Source organism: Battus philenor, unplaced genomic scaffold (assembly GCF_028537555.1).
Source record: "Battus philenor isolate CCGP_79_NKW_IND1 unplaced genomic scaffold, ilBatPhil1.0.hap1 SCAF_3, whole genome shotgun sequence".
Taxonomy (NCBI): domain Eukaryota; kingdom Metazoa; phylum Arthropoda; class Insecta; order Lepidoptera; family Papilionidae; genus Battus; species Battus philenor.
Window position 1 is genome coordinate 8,813,032 of NW_027181693.1, and position 17,826 is coordinate 8,830,857.

At 30.4% G+C, this 17,826-nt stretch overlaps 2 protein-coding genes across 8 annotated transcripts in view; one reads left to right on the top strand and one right to left on the bottom strand.

Annotated features, from left to right (window-relative positions):
* LOC137926570 (sphingomyelin phosphodiesterase) overlaps positions 1–17,826 on the bottom strand; it is a 23,585-nt gene continuing 5,759 nt past the window's right edge. Inside the window, exons 1-12 of one of the 6 annotated variants that reach the window (XM_068770221.1) lie at positions 15,460–15,601; positions 8,440–8,527; positions 7,503–7,984; positions 7,192–7,423; positions 6,228–6,388; positions 5,535–5,707; positions 5,069–5,263; positions 4,067–4,320; positions 3,512–3,621; positions 3,257–3,441; positions 2,603–2,794; positions 1–338 (exon numbers count right to left, since the gene is read on the bottom strand). In XM_068770221.1, the coding sequence (XP_068626322.1) occupies positions 269–338; positions 2,603–2,794; positions 3,257–3,441; positions 3,512–3,621; positions 4,067–4,320; positions 5,069–5,263; positions 5,535–5,707; positions 6,228–6,388; positions 7,192–7,423; positions 7,503–7,984; positions 8,440–8,503 (2,118 nt within the window). In that variant the 5' untranslated portion in view covers positions 8,504–8,527; positions 15,460–15,601 and the 3' untranslated portion in view covers positions 1–268. The other 5 variants (XM_068770222.1, XM_068770223.1, XR_011107714.1 and 2 more) reach the window with 5 other exon arrangements.
* LOC137926571 (uncharacterized) overlaps positions 15,197–17,826 on the top strand; it is a 16,562-nt gene continuing 13,932 nt past the window's right edge. Inside the window, exon 1 of one of the 2 annotated variants that reach the window (XM_068770224.1) lies at positions 15,197–15,273. The gene's annotated coding sequence lies outside the window, so the exon portion shown is untranslated. The remainder of the gene's footprint in view (positions 15,274–17,826) is intronic. The other variant, XM_068770225.1, reaches the window with a different exon arrangement.

The following is a 17,826-nucleotide window of genomic DNA, read 5'->3' on the forward strand; positions in this document are numbered from 1 at the left end:
AAAAATTTACAAATTTTATTTACAAATATTAACAACATCTTGATTGAGAAGCTTAAAATGAATCGTCGACATTTTATTATTTACTATGTGAAATAACATTCAGTAAGTATACAACGTAACATACCAATGTAAAAAAAAACATGGCTTTATAAAAATCTGAATAAAAATAAGTAAAATCAATAAATTATGAAAGTATTTAAAATTGTTCTCAATGCGACTAAATCCGGTGGTGTATTTATCTCTTGTCTATTCGTGTTGTAATAATTTTTCAGCCCAATCCCATTATAAACTTTGGTATTTGATAAGCCACTTGTGGTAATTGCATCAGCATTGAAAATCTGAAAACGTATTAGTGACAGTGTTATAACTTTATAAAAGTCTCTCAAAAACATCACATTTAGAATCATAAAATTTACATAGGTTGTTAGTACGTTACATAAAATGTTTTATAAATAGATAGCCTTCAGATTTATTATGAAATATAAAACAAGCTTTCCACTAGATAAAAGTAGTCGACTTTGGAGTTTTCGGTACCATAGACGAAAACTTAAAAATCTTTTGATCACCGGAAAAGTAGATGGACGGCGACCACAAGGCCGCAGCTCTATGCAGTAGTCCGACTAGATCCGAATCATGTTCGCAGTAGCCGAAGCAATACTCTAGTGCTCGACAATCCAAAAAGGGTCATAACGCAAGGAGGAACAAGCGACAAGCTTAATGATAAAGTGGTGTGCAAGTTTAATATGGACAATTTCGAATTAGTTATATTTAATTTCATTCTGGGATAAGAATAAAAAGTAAGTAGTGTACAATTATGCATAGTGTTCTTAACATTTCAAAGACACGGAGCTTAAAGTGGAATTGCTAGGCTGATACAAAACTTCTGTGTACCGAATTAAAATACTAGTTACACTTTTTATTAACCAACAAAAGTTTATTTTAGTAAGTAGGTAAATAAACAAATTTTAAAAGATCAGAGATCTTTAAAAATTTTACCTAAAGAGAAATCTGTAAAAAATTTAAAATCATACCCTTATTAAAATCACAATTTATTTAAGCGTAGCAATTTAACTTTTTTTCGATGTCTGAATTTTGAATTGTACTTCTTTGTTGATACACAAATTTATTGATAAGTTTTTACGGGAATTTTCATAAATAATCAAGCACCATACTAGGCCGGAATTGAGAGCATAAAAAAGATTTTATAAAAACGACTTACACACACATAGCAAAATTAACCTTAGTAGTGTATCGGTGAAGCTTAATTTTGCTATGATTGTTAGAAGTTCCATTCGCAGCTTTATCTGGAATATGCCCCTCGCCTAAGTTAATATGTTCCTACAAGTGCTGGTTAAATTATTGGATTAAATCAGCTATGAAACCAATAAAAGCGGAGCTGTCTAAATTTCAGTATCAATTGCTGGACTCTGTCATGCCGTTATTTATGGTTAAAATCAATTGTTTATATTTTTGTTTACTTACCCTTATTGTTCCGTGAATAAAATGTTTTTACAATCAGAGCAGTTCAGCATCAAAAGCAGTTATATATATGTATAGAATCATAGTATAAAGTAATTTATTGGTTAGATTTTAATACCTACTTATTTACAAGTCCATCATCCACCATATTTTATGTGCAGACCTATTAGAAATCCACCACCGCTTACACTTGCTGTACACTAGGACTATCTCTGTCAAAAATATTTCAATGCAAAGATTAGTTAATTTAATCATTAACCATACATTCTATGTAAATAAATTTTTTAAGCTAAGGTTTCTCAGTATACTCCTTCGGTACCTGTAACGTGCCAAAGCAATTCAAGATTGTCCAACCTCCTCATCTCTCACAACAACTGTGTTGGAAGCATGCGCTAAGAAACTTTTCACTTATATAAAATAACGAATGTCTGTCGCTAACAGACTTACTTTATAATAAAAAAATTGTCGTTTTTTGTTAATTTTCATTAAAAAATTTACAATATTTTTCCTTAAACCTTTGTGCAGTAATAAAGTAGACTAAGTATTTCCATAAAATATTTTAGGAAACGGTGTAGGAAGGTAAATACAAGAAACGTGCATATTTCATAGCGATCGAAATGGATATAAAATAGCTGAAGTAATACCATTACCTTTATAGCATATAGCATATTTATAGCATTAGTTATCTACGTAATAAAAATTAAATCTCAATAGAAAGTAGTATTACAATTATAATGTTCGAAAGATTTACAATACGTATACTTTTAATGTAATTTTTAATGAGAAATTAAAGTACACAGGTCGAAAAAAATTATGACGTTCTGGCGAATCGCTAAAACGGCCATGTATTTGCCAATATTAATGAGCTTTTATAAACGCATTAAAAACAGAAAAATATCCTTCAGAACTGTTTGTAGTACATTGGTAAAGAATACACACACACACACATATATATATATATATATATATATATATATATATATATATGTGTGTGTGTGTGTGTGTATTATATATATATATATATATATATATATATATATATATATATATATATACAGTATAATACTACACGGATATACATATTTACAAAGAAAGAAACAAAAGGGGAGTTGTCGGAACTTACGAAACAGACAGGCCGTTATAAAGCCAAGCTCGCCACGTTTGAGGCGCAGGCGCAGTACTGTCAATGCGCGCTTCGATGTGGCCACAGAGTGCGCGGCGGTCGTGTGAGCGGCCTGAGCGGGCATCGCACACTAACCGTTTACGGCACTCACCATCGCACGAACCTCGACGGGGACTGTTCTTCCAATAATGTCTATAACAATACGATATCTCCAGATATTTTTTTTTATAAATTACATACTATTAATGAATAGTGTCAACAATAGAAAATATTTTCATACTGATCACTGATGATTTTTGCCAACCAACTAAAGATTATGTTTTGGATTCTTAATACTTTTTTTTTCAATATTTAACAGAATACTAACAATGAGGTATGATATTTATTTTTAACCATTGAATGTATTATAAAGATATATTATCCAAGTACGTATTAGTTAAATAGCTTGCATAATTAATTGCAAAGAATGAATAAACGTTAGTTAGCTATTACTGTAATTTTATGAATTATCCTAAATATTTGATTCTTTTTAACATTTTAAAATTATTTCAAGGTTATTTTAAAACGTAAATATCTAAAGACAAATATTTATATCGTGACTTTCGTAGATATAATTTTGGAAAATAAATGTTAGATGTTCATTAAGTTATTTACTTGAAATATAAGTTGAAAACCTCTTCCTTTGATGTCATATCATCTATAAATTTATCCCAATCCTGTGGCCGCAGAGACTGCATTTGGTACGCAGACCGCGCTGAGTATAATTTGTACCAGATGGGATAACCGAATAAATTTGCATCTTTTAAATTCATGATCCATGTTTCGTGATCCACCACAAGCTAAAAAATATAATTAAAATGTGTAAGAAATGTTAAGAATATATTTTTTTTAAAAAGGTAAAAAAAATACCCTTGTGGTAGCGTCATGATCTCCATCTATGTAATAAATACGATATCCTAGATTTAAATCGTAATATGGAGATACCGATGGTCCAACATAAGCTATACTGGTTGCTCTTCCTGGAAGAGAGAAAATGGATTCATTTAACACAACATATTTCAAGTTTCAGTGTTAAAAAAAATTTATGCAGTAATTATTTAAACGCAGTATTTATTAAAGTGCAGGAATTTAACAACTTAATATTAGAGGGATCGGAAAGTAATGTCGCTTTCTTAATTTAAATTCACACGAATCCATTTTTAACAAGTTTTAATTTCTTATCACCTTCGTTATCAACAACCTTTTGCCTTATTTTATACAAATTTTCAATGTCGAAACGGTAAAAATCAACCGGTTTTTTGTAAAAAATTTCGATAGAAACGTAGTTACTTCCCGGTCTCCCTAATATATTAATAGTAATAAACACTTGTATTTATTTACTTCAAACAAATTTTGATGCAATAAATTACGTCGAATGTTTACTATAAATAAATATTATAATATTTGTAATACTGTTTGCCCTACCTAGATCATTAGGATCATAAAATACTTCAAATTCATCGAAATGTGTATGACCGAAGAATTGGGCTGTTATTGTAGACTCGTATCGATTAATTATAGCGTAATAGTTTCGACTCCAAACTTTGAGACAATCTGAATGGCCGGGTGGTATGTGACCGATGATATGTACTTTCTCTCCGCTAAATTCAGCTGATTGTAATTCGTATATTAACCATTGAAGTTCCGTAGCAGGGTCTGTACTGTTTAGTAACAACCACCTGAAAAAACAAATTTTTAAGAATGTTTCGATCACATAAGTTTAAAAAATCTGCATTATTTTTTAACGAAAATCCTTTTTTAATTAATAACCTAAAAAGAATTACAATTTCTAGGAATGATAATTAAGATTCAAGACCAAAAGGTCATTACGATACCATCGTCGTTGATATTATTCGAAGAAGGGTGCTCCACAATCTTTCTAATTTCACAAATTGTGATTGATCAATATTTTTATAGAATAATGACATATGAACGAGAATATTACTTATGAAATAAAACATGTAATGGATAATGTTACGGTTTAATTCCAAAGTTTCGAGTGCTTTGCAACATTCATAGTTACGAATAGAACTAATAGGAAAAAATAAACGTTGCACAGCAAGACCTTAATCTGTGTAGTAGCATTGGGCAGACTACATATTGCTAAAGGCCTTATAATTCTGGAATGGAGACCACAAACCGGCAAAAGCAGCGTCGTCTACCGACAACTGGACAGACAACTGTGTTAAGGTCATCGGTAGACGCTTCCAGGTAGTACTACTGTAAATCTATGGGAGAGGCCTATGTCCAGCCGATCATGTCTTATAGCAGAATTAAATGCTGATGATGATTCCGTGTATAAATTTTAACAATTTGTTTGAATATACCCCGGAAAAATGGACTTCCATTTAATTTTTCCGTCTGGTAAATAAACCACGGTATATTCTGTTGAAAATTAGTTTTATTTAATGATTAAAGAATGTTTACCAGTTCTTATTGTTGCAGTAGTTCATGTTTAGTGAAATTATGCGAAATCCTGGACGCACGAGCACGGAGTAAAATGCGCCACGTCGCACCGTGTGTGAAACGCCAGCAGGCAACCAGCGGCGCCATTGCGCGTCTAATTCGTTGTAAAGCCACGCGATATTTGACTCCGATGATGAGATGTATGGCGGTGGAAAACTAGTAAAAGAAAGAGAGACTAATATTAGAAAAAAAAACGGAGAGATTTGTAAAGGCATAAAAATGTGTTATTTACGGAATGTAATATACATCGAATGAATTCCAAATAATGTAATTATTTCAGATTAATTTCATGTTTAATGGTCAAAGTGTATACGCGCGTTTCAACTTTGATTAAAAAGTTAACAATGATATTATAAAAATTTTTAAACTAGAATTTATAAAGAAATTTAAGTCATTCTAAATATTAAAAAATAATGAACCTCATTACCTATTTACTGGTGAAGATTCGTGATTTCCTAAAGCTGGAAAAATCGGTACTCCTGGAAACATATCTGACATTTGCGCTACGGTTTCTTGTAGAACCTTTAAATTTTCCTCCTTCGTCTGATTCCAAACGTCGTGCGGTGGTAAATCTCCCGTCCAAAGAATGTAATCTATGTCCTAAAAATTTTTCTTATTCTGTTTTACTTTTACATGTCGATAGTAAATACAATATTTTAATCAATAATAATGAACGTGTGTGATAAATTTAACATATTATTGAAGAAGTTATTCTATTGCAATATTTCTGTTTTAGAAGAGTTATTATCTATGCTGATTGGTTATGGTACACCCTATCCGAAAATCAATATTTTTAGAAATAAAAAAGAACGTAATGAGAGTATAAGCATAGCAAAGTTAGTTAAATAAGCGTTGTCAAAAATTGGGTTATTGCATATTAAAATTATATGTTGTTACATGTCTGTCCCTGCAGACTTTTTACTGACAGAGAAGTTATTGGCCTTTCGCAATCACCAGCACGTTTTAAAATTTTTTGCTGATAAATGAGCTGTACAAACACCATTTTTAAAGCTTTTACACATATATAGAATATATTACAGTAAGGTCTACAGTATTCGAAATAAAAACGGTTATTGGAGCTATAGCCATGAATAGTGGGTTGTTTTATTATGACACTAACGGGATGAGTGTCAGCTATATGTTTAAGCATGTGGTCGATCGTCCGCTTCGGTGTGTCACATTTGCGATAGTCTCCCCAGCGACCCGCGCCGCCGCTAGGGGTCCGTGCCGGCCCGCTTGATGCGCGACAGCAAAGCGGCTCGTTACACTCAGCATTAGCTCCTGTAACCAACGAATCATTATTTTTGTTCACTTAAATGGTAAGTGGACACAAGGCTATTAATTTATGTATTGTTTAATTATTAATTCTGCCATTGTCGGTCCCAAGCTCAGATAAGAAAAGGGGAGGGTTCGTTATAGAAGATCTACCCAGTCATAAAAAAAACAACCACAACGCCGATAATGGCGGCGGTCAATTTACCTATTCATACCGATTCACCCACTCTAGGGGGAGAAATTCCTACAAAAACATCTGCCGCGGAAAGACATGAGAACCGAACAATACTCTATGGAATGTTTAATAATGGCAGCGAAAATGCGCTGGACGATTCGACTAATCATCGACGCCATTCAATTACTGATGATTGAACGGTGGAAATATGTTATCAAAACTTCCGACGAATTCATCGCCGACTGTTAAAAAGTGACACAAGAACCAAGTACCATTAGGTAGACAGAAATATCACCAAAGTAACTTCATGGCGAAGAATAGGATAAATACCCATTTTATCGAAAATATTTATCTAGTTTGAGTAAAATAGGTTAACCAAATTATCACAATGTAATAAAATCTTAAAATTAAGAAGTTGCATTAATGTTAGTGTAATATGCAATGAAGACCTTCATCTAGTAAAAGTGATGTCTGTTATCGACATTCTTAGTTCTAGATAAACCACTATAATTAAAATAATAACGTCTATGTCCACAGTTATCGGAGTTTTTAGTGTTTCATTATTAAATATTTACAATTCGTGCATATCGATGGAAATAAATGTTAAATAAATTTGTCTTGTTTATTCACGTACCTTCTGCATAGTAAGGATCGAAATGAGTATCAGATATTTGGAGAACTTTAAACGTCGGAGCTTTTTCTATTGGTGCTTCTAATGTTCGCGAAGGTGGTTTTTGCACCGGAGGGAATGCAACTTCCCATTCATGATATGGATTATAAACATCGCCGCAAGCGTCACCAATGACAAAGCTGCAAATCTCGTCGGGGCCAATTGTAATTCTTTTTAAAACGTACACTACCTCGCTCTGAAACAATTTCACTTATTAATTGTGTTTAACCGTTTTTCTTTTAATTTACTGCCTTAAAAAGTAAAGTGTTTCTTACCCCGAATAATCTCGTTATACCCTCACACACACGAGCCGATTGTATGTTAAGAGAAACACAAAACTGGTAGATCATCTTGTTTATTTCTTCTTTACTTTTACCTAGCTTGATATAATGTTGCAAGAGACCAGCACCTGCTTTGCACGCCGTGCACGAGACCCTCGACATAACAGAATGTTCAACTTCGTAGTACACTTGTTTTAAATTAAGAAGCTTTAACGCCTTTTCCACGAACAAGGGTAAGTTAGTGCTTTTATCACTGTCCCATAGAAGGCGGGAATAATTTCTTTTGAGTGATGCCATGTGGCTTAATATTTCAGTTTCATTGGCAGTTGGAGGCAGTTTGTGGGTAAAATTAGAAGGTGTAAAAAATGGTTTTTCGTTTCTTGGAGTTGATGTCCAATTCCAGGTATCTGTTGGTGGCCTCCATCTTATAAGAGGTCTGTTGCTTCTTGCTGTTTGTTGACGGAATGTTGGGCTACCTGTAAGTATACAATTAGTCTCAGAGGTGATTAAAATGTTTTTGAATCCGTTTTTTCGTAGTTGATTTAAAGAAAACGCTGTATAGCTCGCGCCAAACTTAGTACGTTCTGAACACTGAGACGAGTAATCTTGTAACAGCAGTTTAGAAATATTTGTGGGATGAAAACAACGAGGGACAACAAGACACGCCACCCTGCACCTGTGCGCCTTCTATGGTTTTGCTTATTATCGACTATTATTGTTACTGTTGTTTCGTTCATTTTGGCATATACTTCGCGCACATTGAAGTGTTTTATACATAACACCATAGTGCAGTACTTTATTAGCAAGGTTGCAACTTTTCTACACTATATATTATGATCTATAGAGGATTACATACTGCATACACAGAGAGCATTTAATAATTTTGTTAAATTTTATGTATTTTTATTATTTTGTGTACAGATATACTAACCTGAAATGTGTATCACTGATAAGCTCGATAACATTATTAGGAGACATTGTTTTCGTATAATCATAACGAGGTTGCAGAAAAGTAAAAACTGTAAAAAAATAAGATAAATATTAAATCTATGTTATATTTTGAGGAATATATGTTATGAAGAAATTGTAAGCTCTTTCAAAATCTAAGAAATGTGAGAAAAAAAGGTTTTATTTTCAGACATCATTTTTTAAAAATATATTATGTACATATGTTCAATAAAACTTTTTGTGATTATTTTATTATGATAATAAAGTACGTAATTTATGTTACATTATTGACTTCTCTCAGACGTTTTCTCGCGAAAGCTCATCCATTAGACATGTAGATGACAAAACAAGTTAGCATATGCGAAGTTAGCGTTTTGAGTTATTTCTATTTCAAATGTCGACGTGCTTTCCTTATAAACAAACGGATAAGTTAGCATCTGAATAAACATTGTCCGAATGTTTCTGAACAAAGGGTACGAAATATTTGAAAAATTAGAGGTACGCATTTTGAAACAGTTTGTTTTTATACTTTGTGTTGTTATCTGTTTAAGGCTGTACATGAAACGTGTATTGAAATTAAAATATTTCATCGTCATCTTTTCATCCGGGGAATGTCCACAGATGGATATAGGTATACCTAAAAGGTTTTCTAATAAGACCCGTTCGAAGCGGCCTACACCCAGCGACCTCAACAAGATCATATGTCCACCTTGTGGGCAGACATCCTACGCTACGATTGTCGATTCGTGTTCACTACTTCCGAACCTTAAAGCCCATCGGTCATCTGTTCCGAGCGCTATGTGATCTGCCCGCTGCCACTTCAACCTGCCAATTCGCTGAGCCCCTTAAAGCTGTTTCCGAAAGTGGAGCCCACGCCCCACAGTAAGGCAATTTGATTGTTAAGAGGGCAATTCGAATTGGAGCCGACCCGAGTTTTACCCTTTCGCGTTAATATAAAAAAAACATATATGTTACATAAAAGGTACATAAAAAGTTGAAAAATACTGTCCTAGAGATTCGATTTTAATGTGAAGATTCGTCGTCAGATCTAAATTTAATGGATAAGTTATATGATTAAATTTATGTATAATATATTATTTAATTTATTACGTTATACTAAAAGAGAAAGAAAATATTTTTGTATCGTAACAAATATTATAAACAGATTATTGTAACATATTACGGAAATTAGCACGTACGTTAATTATTTATAACATTAAAATATCAGCGAAAAACTTTCTCCGTATGCGTGTATCTTTTGACTAAAAACAGATTCATTAATCTTAGAGATAAACGTTGTAGGTCCAATTGCCGGAGAGTATAGGTATCGTGATTCACATATGTTAAAAATTTTAAAACAAACGTTTTAATGAAGCGTGTAGTAATTCATTTATAATATATTAATAAATCACCCATAAGTTTTAGTGCCGCAGCGATTGTTTATTGTTAAAATGGTTATAAACATGCAATTTTTTATTGTTGAAGATTTAAAAATACCTCATAACTAATAACTAACCTAACCATTAATTCTATGTCAACAATATCCATTTAGGTTTTTGAAATAACTTTTTGGCCAAAAAAATGTTATTATTATTTGGAAACCTATTTGTCTTTATCGCAACGTTGAAAATATTAAAAATTATGTGGTCAGCAGTCTATGAGTCAGCATATTATACAGTTGGCACCGTCACACGGACGTGGAGGTCGCCACTTTCTCCTCGCTTCATTGACTTTGTTGGAAAGAAAGTGACGGTAATATCGCACGGACGCTTGTAACTATCACACAACACAGCTGCTCCATAATGTTACTCTGTGACTGCAGTATCTGTAGATAACCGACTCATCTTTGAATGTCTTTTATGACATTATGACCGATTAACCGTCTAATTAAAATTTTGGGCATTTAATTATTTAATAAAAGGCTATTTAATAAAAGACATACGTTAAAGCATACGAATAGTTAAACAGATTTCCTCACCTAACGAAAAGGTGACATAGCTGTTACTTTCTATAAAGATAAAATGTCCAGAAGAAAAAGAAATATTAATACTTAAACGAATATCATGGGTAAGACTTCTTATCTGAAACAGAGTATAATTATTTATCGAAGAAATAATTATTTGATTTTTTTATATTGTACCTGAAAATAAAAAAGTGATAACAGATTACAGCCTAATTTGAAAATAAAATTTTGAACGCATTAAATTATACTAGTATGTGTGTGATGTGCTATATAATGCTTGATATTCTAGTCAAGATTTGCATCCTTATCCAAAAATCAATCATTTCAAAAATAATATACACCGTTATGACAACGTTTACTCTCTCTCCCTGCAGACTTTGTGCTGCCGATAAATTAAAATTAAGTGTATGGCCTGTCGTATTTCAACAGAAGAAAATAATTATTGTAACATACAGCGATCGCGTTAAAAGTTTTTGCTGTCAAATGAACCACCTCCAATCACCTTTATAACGATTACATCGCTGTCATCATAAATTATAATAATAATAATAAATCTTTTAATATATTTGAATATAAGAATTTTTAAGTTTAACCGATGAATCGGTGTTATATTATTCATTTTTATCATTGTCATTATACGTGCAATTTTTTGTGTGATTATTTATAATGAAATGTTATGAATCTTGATAATATATGTAGACATTATGATGTAGTATTGACATCGATGTTTGCATGTTTTTCAAATCTTAAAGATTTTTTAAATAGTATTTTAAACATTACATTTCAGTAACGAATAAAGTTACTACTATTATGTTAAAAAAAATTTATTTGTTTATTGTTCATATAAAATAACTAACATATTTGTTAGCTAAGAAATGTCAATCCATCTACAATATACATATGAATCTTTGATACAATGCTTATATAATTGTGTCGCAAACAAACTTGTCTAATACAAAAAATAATAATCTCTAAAATATGTTATGCAAAGGAAATATATACCATAACATTCTATGATATTCATTGTTTTTATTCAATCGAATCAATCTAGAACAGATCTGTTACGCCATTTTTTATTACGACGTGGCGACTGATTTCTTTGTTAAAAAGTGGTGTTCACATATTTGAATAAGTGAAATTGTGTAATTTTTATGTTAAGTTTTTCTTATTTATTTTAAACAATGAAAATATTTTAATATCCTCTATAGTGTCAAGTAATTAGACTTTTGATAACTTAAAACACCAATTCTCGTGACAAAAAATAATTAAAAATTTGTTCCATTAAGGAATTATTATAAAATTAAAATTAATGACTTGTGTCATTGATTTATTGCTGGCTTATTTTATATCACACTAACATTTTCATACATTTAAGATATTACAGCAAATTATAATATATTTCATTGACGCTATCCGCTAATCCTAATGTAAAATTAATAAATAGTTGGGAATTTTTTTATAAATAATCATAAAAATAAAATATAGCCAAGTGCAGTCTTATTTGTATATTTATATTTAAATTCTCATGAGACGGTAGCGTAAAGTTTAAAATATTATGAGTTAAGTTTTGCAACACGCGTGTAAATGAATAGGATTATCCATCCGAACCACTTTCATCGCGCAACGGACATGCCAGCAATCTCAAAATGTTCAGCCTCATCCACTTTCACTACGCATTACCACAGACTGTCCTTTAAAAGACAATTACTGTTGTTATACAAACACTCAACAAGGAAATATTTTATAATAGTCGATAATTTTTATTTCTACAATTAACAATGTATTTAATTTAATAATTCATTAAGCACTATAAATATTATTGCAAAGAAATGTTTAAACACAATAGGGATTATATTTATTACACAACACTGAAATAAAACTTATAATCTTTTCTTTAAGCCTATTGATATAATAAATCTATACAATTGTACTGCAGATATTACTTAAATAGTTATATTTACAAGAACGTGCTTAAGATTTCACTGCACGCATTTGTAACACACTCCATTCTTAACAAATGATTAATAATAAATGTTGATAGTATGTTCGAAAATTACAAGGCATTTGAAAAAAAAAACAAGTTCTAATAAAGATTTTAGAAACAGTTAATTCAATGTAATGAAATTTTTTTATTAATTTTTAAAATAAAATTGTCAATCAATATTTTAGTTTTCTAATCTGGTTTAGATTTCCTGAAGAGGAAATCTAAACGCGAGGGAAAACAGGTTAGCGAAGATATCACTTAAGTCGTTTGCTGCTGGCAAAAGGACAGCCAGCCAGCTATCGTGGCTGTGGACGGATAAATAATGCATGATTAATTTATATTACAGATATCGTTACACAATGAGATAAAGTATAATTATTTTGTTTTATCTTTCACTACACCACGCAATATGCCACTTATTATTTCCTGTCAAATTATTACTTTTAAACAATTTGGGTAAGAATTTTATTGAGAAATTACGAGAAATATTTCTGTCTTTATAATTGATTGGAAATTTATCTATTATGATGTATAATGTCGTACTTGCTAATAAATTAAGGTTTTTCTGCTACGAGGGGCTATATGCAATGACAGATATAAATTGACAGTCCAAAATTGACTCTCGAATTTCTGAATTAAAAAAGTCGTAACTTTAGTGTTTATTATCTACATATAAATATCAATCCACTAAACCAGTATGGATCAAAGAATTAGGTTAAATTAAACTATTAGAATTTACTTATAAAAAAAACTGATTATAAAAATTACGCTTTACGAGAATCTGCAACATTTTAAAACTTTATGATTAAAACCTAACCTAAAAACTCACAAACGCCCCTATGCAACCATTTATATTAAAAATATGCATTTACTACCACTGTTAAAATGATACTCATATTAAAAAAAAACCCGTATCACCTAAATATTATACGATTATGAAATTAGGTTACATTCTTGTTTTTAATCGTAATAACCTATAGTTAAGCGTATTTTAACCGTGTTGTCGCTAACAAGTGTGTACAAGCTACCACATTTTTACAGCAGCAAGCAGCAAAATACCATAATAATGAGCGAATTATCTGAATAATGGAAAACAAAATTAAACGACGTGCGAGTCTTTTAAGTTCTTGACTTTACAACATGTCACCACCATGCAGTCACAACAAATATAAACCAACTACATTTTCATTTTTTGGAATAACGTTCAGATAATAAGTATTTAATCAAAAAAGAGAGGCAGCGTTATATTAAACTTGAATCGATAAAAACCGGGATCAACCTCGGTAATTCAAGAGATCACGGGGTCTTCTATAGAATGCATCGATCCTCTCATCTCGATACTGTCTAAGCATTCACTTATAATCTGAGAACTGGCACACGAGACTACTTCGTAGTATATATATCTGATTTGCATTTATTCATGATGGCAGCCCTCGACATCGACGTTCCGAAGCATTATATTCTTAATGATATGTCAATAATAAGCTACTTATGTTTATACCACTAGACAAGTGTAATCTATATAAATATAAATGTATTCCTGCGCTCAAAATACTCAGTTCGACTAATCCGTTTAATTTTTTTTTAATTTTTGTCAAGACTCGCGTAAGGTTCTTGCGGTGAGATATATAGCATCTTCTATAGCAAGCTGTCCAATATTGATGAATTTAATCTAAACCTAAAAGGCTTTCTCAGGACATATACAAACAAAAAAATACTGTACATACACATTGTATGTACAATAATATCAAAATGATATATAGATTTAATGTGATTATCACATTGTTACTAAAATCTTGAAGTGTACTAAATAGAAAACCTTCTTTTGTTAAGCAATCGTCTTTTAATAAAGCCAAAATAATAATTGATTTCAGAAATATCCAATAACTCTACTGCGACCAATAACTTTTGACAGTTCAAAGATTGTCATGACTACTATTAAGGAATTAAAATGAAATTGACTTTCCTCTAAAACTAAACTATAGCTAATTAGTTTTTAGCGATTATATTTTATAATTTACCCTAATTATAAAATATGAAATGTTCAATTTAGAAAATAATAATTATAAAATGTTATTAAAATACGAAAAAAAAATTGTGACTTAAGAACTATTTTTAAGTTTTTTTTTTGTATTTTTACATTTTCGGTATATAATACTTATATATACGAAACATTACAACTCTGATATAGATATATTTTATAAAATATTAATTATTACAGATAAGCTAATTTATAGAATGAATAATTTATTACGTAATACGAATTTATAATCTCTTTTTAGTCCCATTCAGTTTGGTTCATCGAACTCACTTTCTCCTCCTAATAGCTCTTCTATTGTAAACGCAGTTTCATTGGAATGCACTTCCCATTATATTCTTTAGCAGCTTCCATATTTTCAAATGGTATTATAGCATTAAACTTCAACATGCTTAATTCACTTTTTAAGCTTCTTACTTTATATTTAAATACAAGAATCCAATACGTAATGAAAAAGTTTGTTGTTGCGCAAAGTGAAGTTCTTATAGTTGTTATTACATATTACAAGTATTAAAATAAAAAAATACGTCATAAGCATATTCATCTGATGGTTTTATTTAAATGTAACACAAACATGGATTCGGGGGTATTTATAATCTTAATTGCTTTAGATACGTTATGTTGGCGGTTAGGTAGTGTGAGTCTGGTGGACTTGAAATAATTTTACTCATTTGTTATTCAATGTCCGAATAGTGTAACGTTGCCTATTTATAAATTGTTTATGTGGAGCCAAAAATCAAGATTATTCGAGTATATATATATAAATATTACTGAGAAAACTGAAATTTGTTCATGTTCTCGGGTCGGCTTTTGTTGAAAATATACAATAAAGGTAAGATAAATAGTATTTAAGAAGCGAAATAATATACGTAATAGAGTTTACTGCGGAATTGATCTGTCTTGTGTTGTTTGTTTTCTTTTATTTTTCTGAGTATTATTATATATGTTATTTTCCATTAAAGTACTAAAAGTTGTAACTTACGATGATTTATTCGAACACGAACAAATTCGTACTTACTAGACACCTAAATTTCACCCCTGTTTTTTTTAATGGTAGATTACGAAAACTTTTTATTCACTTTTTCGTTTAACATAAGTGTTAATCCGGTACGGTGGTACGTGCGTCACAATTAATACTCTTGATAGGAGTAGAGCTTGCTTTGATCACAATTACAATAGTATGATGCATACAGAGAATCAGACGATAATTGACCCTAGCGGCCCCAAGACCGATAAAAGAAAACTGACCTCTAAAACAAATAAATTTTAGAAGTAAATTCTTTAATGAAGGATTATTTTTATTTGTTCCTACCGACATAAATGGAATAAAATCTATATTCGTCAATTATGAATCAATATTTGAATTAGTAATTTATAAATCAATATATAATTAATGTAACTTATTTTTTATCCTAAATATTAATATTAAAAATATATTTACGACAGTAGTCCCTTAAGAAATTCTATTACTATTGTAATGTTAAAAATATGAAGCTTTATCAATGTACTTGAAAGCAAAGAACCGAATACATTTATTTTTACTAAATGAACTTTTTGTTATAATATTTCTTTTTTATGTTTCACTTGACTTTTAAATAAGAGATAATTTTTGTGACAAATCTCTAATATATATATTGCAGTTTAACGATTAAGCAAATTTGCCGGTTATTTAATTAAAATTAAACGAACGGACAATTAAAAACCACTATTTAAGGTATCATTAAGATTACTGTCTCGCGATGTTATTGAAATCAACATTTTGATATATCATTATATTCAACAAAGAGTTTCATCAAGTCTTTCACATATGCTATTGTTATCGGTTTCATACTGTTTGATACTCTGACTAATATAATTATGGGTTGTTGGAAGTTGGTGTGTAACACGCAACTTTGACGGCGGGTATAAAACGTAGATCGCAGTAGCAAGAACAAAGAATTTGCACGCGCATCTTCTGATCCTTTGTCAGTCAACTTCATAAAACGGTCTAATAGGCTTTGAGTATAAAAAAAGTTGAACAATTGTGTAACAGAAACGCTTTGCTGTATATTTTAACTGTTTTTCAGATACCTTTAGAAGTTTTAATTATGGTACAACTTCCTAGACTAGTTAAGATACTTCTAAATTTTCTATGTCGTTGTATAATTAACTGCTCTGTCATGTTTCGTATTTTAAACAAGCCCTAAGAATTCAAAAGTACAAAATAAATTGTTTAAACTCTTTTGAGCTGCTTAAGTAAACACTATTTATTTTGTCTTAATACCATAAAAACAACGAATATTTTTTTTAATTAATATACTGGAGGACTTCAATAATGTGATAATATTTTCATGGAATTGCTTTGTGGTACTCCACTTTATTAATAAATATTTTATAACCTATCACGCCTTTCTGCATTTTTTTTCAAACAGATGTTTTAGTTAACTTTGTGTTTGTGCGTTTGTATAGAAAAAAAATGTTTTTATGCCTTTCTCCCAATTTTAATTTGTACAATGCACGTTGCAAAAAAATCATTAATAAATTGTATTCGCCGAAAAATGATAATAATTAAAAAATATATTAAATGAGTATTAGAAAAATCTTTTTCGGTTTTATATTGCAGTTAAGTTGATTGTTCCTGTTTACCTTACGACGTTTCGTGTCAAATTGTTTTCTATAAGACTTATACTTTAGCGCGTTTATGCATGCAGAAAATAAATTAAAAATAAACAAATACATAAATTATTACTTGCATATGTTTTAATAATTTCGCTCTTAAAGATTTCATCGCATTTTTATTAAAGTTTAAAATGTTTTAATTAGAGCTATTAAAAAGTCACTAAAGGCATTTTCTTGTCGATCAAATAATAAAATTAACTGTTGCTCAATTTAAGTTTAATGACCATTTAAATTGATGTAAATAATTTAAGAGAAATTGTAACTTACTAGTATAATGATGTCTATTATTTGTTTATTAAAACAATGTTTTAAAATTGATTTCTGAAAATACGTTTAAACAAATATAGATGCTGTGTAGCGCAATGTGTTTAAATTGGCCTTCGACAAATAAGGTCGAGGAAAACAAATAACCATTTGTAGATTTAATTTCGCAATAAAATAATACTAAATTTATTTATATCTATGAACTATTGATTATACATGTAAAAAAACGAGGTCAAAAATCGTAATAACATTTTATTTAGCCAAAGATAAAATAGATAATATGTAACTAATGTTGGTTATTGAAAGTGTTGAAAACTCCATTCAGTTAAATAATAAGATTCTAAGTATAAGAAAATTTTATGGTTTCTTTCATCCATGACGACTTTAATGACGATAATGATGTAGACATTAAAGAGACAAAATCATTTTTAACTATTATCCCTCTAAAGCGCATTTGCAAGTA